At 39.7% G+C, this 6339-nt stretch overlaps 1 protein-coding gene and 1 non-coding gene across 2 annotated transcripts in view; both read right to left on the bottom strand.

Annotated features, from left to right (window-relative positions):
* Nucleotides 1-994: 994 nt before the first annotated feature.
* Nucleotides 995-1068, bottom strand: trnat-agu (transfer RNA threonine (anticodon AGU)). The gene has a single exon. It is a non-coding gene; the product is annotated as a tRNA-Thr (tRNA).
* Nucleotides 1069-1798: 730 nt separating this feature from the next.
* The window catches only part of slc25a10a (solute carrier family 25 member 10a), a 9266-nt gene continuing 4725 nt past the window's right edge, over nt 1799-6339 (bottom strand). Inside the window, exons 5-11 of the mRNA XM_062533244.1 lie at nt 4602-4643; nt 4446-4489; nt 3809-3879; nt 3593-3685; nt 3198-3275; nt 2784-2840; nt 1799-2640 (exon numbers count right to left, since the gene is read on the bottom strand). Coding sequence (XP_062389228.1) covers nt 2533-2640; nt 2784-2840; nt 3198-3275; nt 3593-3685; nt 3809-3879; nt 4446-4489; nt 4602-4643 — 493 coding nt within the window. The 3' untranslated portion in view covers nt 1799-2532. The remainder of the gene's footprint in view (nt 2641-2783; nt 2841-3197; nt 3276-3592; nt 3686-3808; nt 3880-4445; nt 4490-4601; nt 4644-6339) is intronic.

Below are 6339 nucleotides of genomic sequence, written 5' to 3'. Positions count from 1 at the left end.
CATCTAAAAGGTGAGGAGTGTGCATGTTTGATGTAGAAAGCCGCCCACTCTTGTACATAGGGAGAAAAAAAACAACAGTTATGGTGCCAGCTCTGAACCACCTTTTCAGGCTCGGAACCGGTTTATTTTTTGGCTGTTATGTTCCGAACAGTTCAACATCTGGAGCGTGAACCAGCGTGCTCTCTGTTAGTGGAAAAGGCCTACTGTATGTGTGATGAACACAAAGATTAGATTAGGTACTGCAGATAGACTGCTAGTCAAAGGAACAATTTGAACCTTGAACTAAATGTTGAGCGCACCTGCTACACCTATGGAAGAGCGTAGAAAAAGATGAAGACGGACATTTTTGAAAAGTCTGTACTTGTTTAAATTCATGTTCAGATGATGCCTTTATGCTTTATTAAATCAGCTGATTTAATGTATCTTATAATTTTTTTTTTTTTAATTGTGTCTGACAACTTGAAATTCCCTTCATGCTCTCTATCTCTGGTCTGTCTGTCCCCTCAGGCGAGTATACTCCCTGCATGAGAGCAATATGTTTCATGCGATAATTCAGTCAACACCTTATGGAGCAATTAATTTGCCATGGATTTTCACCCAAAGCTGAGTTTTGTCATACTTATGCAAACAGTGACATGACCTTCCTGCAATCTTCTAGTGAATCGATGCAATTCTAGGAAACCGTATGTTGTGAGGATGACAGTTTCATTTCATTTCGTTTTCGTTTCATTCAGGGCAGTTGTTGATGGTAATTGTCAGAGTAGGCTAGGCTATTGTAAAACGACTTATGCAAGTGGTAGGCTAATGCCTACATAAGGTAAAAGCCCATAGGCAATAGATTTCTTGGAGCTATAGCTCTTTACTTTCAGATGTTATCCACATTTACAATATGTAGGCTACCATAAATGCCCTCTTCAAGAGAACGTTCCTCATATGCCATGAAAACGCCAATAGCCCGTCATCGACTTTTCATAAACTTCCCAGATCAGCAATAAGGCACTGCTGAGATTCGAACTCAGGATCTCCTGTTTACTAGACAGGCGCTTTAACCAACTAAGCCACAGCGCCCTATGCACACAAGTGATGTCGTCGTGGTTAAGTATTGTGTAACATTCATAGATAGGCTACGTTGGAGTGCTTTAGTTTGTCTGAACGAGCATAATGTAGGCTGTTTTTTACAGTGTAGCCTATGACGGTGCCGTTATGGTGACCGATGAATTACGATATCGTTGAACGAGTTTTTTTTTTAATGGTGGACGAGTTTTCTGAGAAAGTCTCTATTTGCCTCAAATAGATTAACTAGGCTACTCGTCACTATTGCTTAACTAGGCTACAAACTAAAAACAAAAGTAAACATTAGATGGAGTGTTTTCAACGTGATTAAAACAACTAATTAACACAATTCAATCTTAAAACAACGAAGGTCGTCTATGGCTTTTTTAAACTGGAAGATAATCACGGATGGATTTCTGTGGGCTACCAGTGAAGTAGGCCTAAAACCAGACAGAAAGTTGCCGAGTCTACAGGTTTTGAAAATGATTGGGGGAAAATCTACCATAGCCTGGCCGGACCGCGTGGAAACATCCTTGACCTGAGCTGGACTCGCCTTCTCTTCACACGAGGCGCTCACTTGTGCTGCGACAAGGCCTATTTCAAAGGTCAATACTGCCCCCTAGAGGGAAGCCAGGGCAGTGGCAGAACATGAGACCAACGTGAAGCTTATGAATTGCATATCTGTGACGAATAAAGCAATGGTCTGTCGATATTATATTCTACTTACAAAAGTTCTTCCATATGGTTTAAGGTGCAAAACACAATAGTTATTTTATTATTAAATAAAAGTAACTCAACACACAAGTTTAACAGGCAAAGTCAAAGAACAAAATAATGAAAAGGAAGACATTTGTGAAGAGCATATGTTTGGTGAGGCAGCTATTTTCAACACAGCCTATTTTAATAACGGCAATTACATGAGTTCCAGTCTCATATTTAATCCAGCAACATAACCAATAACCTCAAAAGTTAATGTTTTGCCCCTTGAATAAGATGTTTTGGCATTGCATCAAAAAACATATTTCCTTTCCCTGATCCCTTAAGATTGAGCTACCCAAGCAGTGCAGACCAACACATCCTAAAAGTCTTTGTGAAACATCATTAATATCAGTGCATGTAAGAGGCACTCAACAGTGGTCTTCATGAAATGCACAAACATCTTTCAACTTAGCCAACTGACTCACCATAAACTCTTGAAAACACTGACACCATTAAATAAACATTAATTTATGCATCACATCCCAAATAGTGAAGATTAATAATGTATGATTATGAAGCAGAGATCCGTTGCGTTTTCCCCAAAATATAGTAGTGATACATGTGGCACTAGTCTCGGCTATGTCCATTCATGAGTACAAAGTGGACCAACGGGGCAGAGTCCGTCTTCCGTGGAAAATAGGCATCTAGCTGGTCCACCTGGACCCCAAGTGTCCACAGAGCTGAGGACGAGGGAGGAGGGATGAGGATAGGGGTGAGCGATCACGTCGAGGTGATGACCCTGATCCCAAAACGCGCACGCAGCTGCTCGAGGAAGATGAAGGTGAGCACGGTCTGAGGGATCAGTCGGATTGCAGCCGGAACAAGACCCTGAGGAGAGAGGAAGCATGCTTACATCCCAGCGTGGCCACTAAAGCAAGTACACAGACCCAAAATGAGGTGAAAAGCAGAAACAGAGGGATAGAGATGAGAAGCGCAGGATGTGGCCAAAATATGTGTTCAGAGATAGAAACCTTGTAAAAAGCCCTTGGTCCCAGTTTCGCAGTGTCCAGCAGACAGTGGACCACCCCCTGGAAGTTAAATACTTAGCTGAAGATTCAAGATTCTAGAAATTGTTTTAACCATTTGTACAATTCAATGCATAGGCAATTTTGCGCAAAGCTTTTAAAGGTATACTATGGAGTTTCAGGTATTTTTGCAGACTCCAAGAGCTCCCCCTAGAGTTGCGATATATTTACATTTTAATCAACTGTTACAAATAGCCTACTTCTCGTGGCTTGACATGATCTGTTAGTTACAGCCCTACAATAAATGTGACTCATGTCAATGTGTGAAACACACAGGTCACTCACATTTCAGAAAGGATAGGTCTGTATCATACTTGCAAATTGCGATCTAAAATGGATTGAGTGCGTGCACACACTTACTCCATATTCCCCTTTTGAGTTCATCAGTCTGGTCTTCATCACATCCAGAGGCTGGCAGAGAATAGTAGCACAGCCGCCCTGCAGGACCAAATATTCTTCATTCAAAAATATGATTCTTTATATTAAGAATATGAATACTAATGGACTTGTATTAATGGATATGTGTCATGCTACTTGTGTCTATAGATACGGATTTTTAAAAGCAAATAAGGGTGTGGTTGTACAGAAGAAATCGGGCGTATGACAAACTAAAATCCCAATTTAGTTCTTAAGTTATTAGATCACCCAATGGAACACCCAAGTGTTTCCATCTGTCATGTTCAGTACTTTTAAATTCAAAATAAAAAGATTTAGCTCAGTTGTTGTAATGAGTGGATGGATGCGTGCTGACTTACGGCTATGAGGCTGGCTAGGAAGTGTGTGAGAATGTTGTCGCTCATCATTCCTGAGCCCAAAACCAGCTGTTTGGCCTGGTCATAACACGAGAGCTGTGTAGACCAACACAAACAATAGCAAGGTTAAACAATGGAGACAGTGGCGATTGGGACTGTTTAAAAAGCCTCAGTCTACTTCACTGATAAAAGCAGCCTTGATGTACGTGAAGTCATTACCTGTCCGACGGTGACGAGAGCGCCTCTACTGGAGGCCATGGTGGCCCCTGAGAACAGCTTCCTCATGCCCTCTAGAAAAACAGCAATATATTCACTCAGAACAAGACATGCCCTCTAGGAGAAAAACACCAATACATTCACTCAGCACAAGACAGTTTGGGCAAAGTCAAGTCAAGTCAGTTTGTTTCATCCTAAAGGGCCGTTCACACCAAGAACGATAACTATAATGATAACTATAAATAAATATCGCTCTCGTTAAAATGAATGACGGTGTTCAAACATAAACTATAACGATAACGACATGAAGAACGATATCGTTGGGGATCATTTTCAGTGTGATTTTGAGAACGATAAAAAGTTAACAGCCAAACAGGACTGGGAATGGCAGTGCTCATACCCACCTTAATGCCCATAAAAACAGTTGCATAAATATACATATAGCCTCTGTAAGAGGATGCAAATAAATCATCATCATAAATACAGTACAAAAAAAGAGCATAAATACAAAGTTGCTGTAAACAAGGTTTGCAGTTAGCGGTTAGTGTTACAATACATGTGTGTTTTCTTTCACAAAGATTAACAAAATTAAATAAAGTTCTGAAAATGTTTGGACATTTTCACCCTAACCTCGTCATACCTTCTCTCCAGACTCGAAAAAGGCCATCCAGTGCATGTGCATAGCTGCAGGATAAACCAATTTAACAAATATGTTACGTTTCTTTTTTATTTCTCAGAAAACATATTTGGATAATGACAAGCGGTCCTGAAACGGAAACGGAATTTCAAGACTTACTTTCTCCTGAGCTCTGGTGGCAGCTTAACATCATTTTGCATCCTGTGATATGAAGCAATGAAAATGTGTAAATAAATGAGGTCGATTCACTGGATGGATGGTTGAAAGGGGTTGAAATGAAAATTAACAGAGATAATAAGCAGACAGGGCCAGACTAGGAGCAAATGCTTTCATGAAGAAAAAAAAGCAGTATAAAAATATATTGGTATTATGGTATTGTCCCAACTATAGACCTTATATACACCGGTATAACTCACAATACCACAATAGAGTTTTGATGTGTCAAAAGCTTGCTCTTGGATGTGATGCCATTATATCAGCGTATAGACGAATCCGGCGCTGGATTCTCTATGACGCCATCTGGTGGCAGCGCCATTACTGCGGTTAAGCTACCGCAGCCACGACCTCAGCTCGTAGCGATACATTTGCTAACGTTTACCCGTGGAATGGAGTAAATCGTCTTTTTTCCCTTCGTTTTTTGGCTTACGATGTCGGGAAGAGCATGTTGTGTGTTCGGCTGTTACAACAGCAGTGGGAAAATACAGACATGGAACAAAATATAGCCTATTATTCACCCGCCGTTACACAGCCTGCTCCAGTGTAAAACCAGGAGCAGATTTCTAGGGTCCAAGCTCTTCGTCAGAAGTGGAGAAAGGACTTCCAAACAAACATATCACGGTAAGTTTTATTTAACAGTATTAATCTTAAAGCTTGCCAGTTCACGATGACAAGCATGCTGTTGTCTAGTCTTGCAGTTGCATGGCTAAACATCAGCTAATTTTAACGATGTTGGTGGGTTAACATGTAGGCTACCAAATATTTGACGTAAAACTGTAAAGTTAGTATGTAGGAACTTAAGTTGTCGTCAGAATAATTTTCTCCATCAACTAAATGGCACTAGTGAAGAATTATTCGCTTGAACTACTAACGTTTGTGCAGCATGGCCATCAAAGTATGGTCGGACAGAAAACGCATGATAGAGTTCGGGGGCAGGTGACACTATGCTAGTTGCATGATTGCTTTCCTTCTTTGTAACGTTAAACATGAAAACATCTATTTGGAAAAAATCTTTGTGCGTTTTCCTCCGTAGTATTGTAGCCTAATAAACAGTTTTTGGGTAGCACTCACATCTAAAACTCACTTGGATATTTGATGTAGATGTTGTGTAAAAATGTTCATGATTGTTTTTAGGTTAAATTTGTAGTCTACATACTGTATGGAAGTCAATTTCCTTTTCTCTTTTGTTGTATTTTATCAGGGATCAATCATCTGGAAGAGCACCTCCCAAAAGAAGATGTCTTCAGCCCTTACAAGAGGACACATCATCATGTGCTTGGAACTTGTGCACAATGGAATAAACAGTTGTTGATGTATTACAGTTTATTTGAACTTGACAAAGTCACTTCATTTAATTTATACAATACATGTATCACACATACAAATTGTTGTTATATTATTATTATTATTATTACAATATGACAATGCAAAATAATAGACCATATTACATTATATTTGGCAGATGCTTTTTAGCCAAAGCGACTTACAACAGGGCAAAAACTTTTAAAGCTTTTAAGAGCAATTTTAACAACAATAATAAAAAAAAAAACACAATAAGTGCATCAACGAGTGTAGTAAGTACATCAATGAGTGCAATTGTCTGTCGTAGTGCTATGAGAGATGTTCTCTAAAGACCTGGGTTTTCAGAATTTTTTTTGAAGATGGCGAGGGATGTCCCTGC

This window comes from Sardina pilchardus, chromosome 3 (assembly GCF_963854185.1).
Source record: "Sardina pilchardus chromosome 3, fSarPil1.1, whole genome shotgun sequence".
Classification (NCBI taxonomy): Eukaryota; Metazoa; Chordata; class Actinopteri; order Clupeiformes; family Clupeidae; genus Sardina; species Sardina pilchardus.
This window is presented reverse-complemented; position numbering and strand designations above follow the sequence as displayed.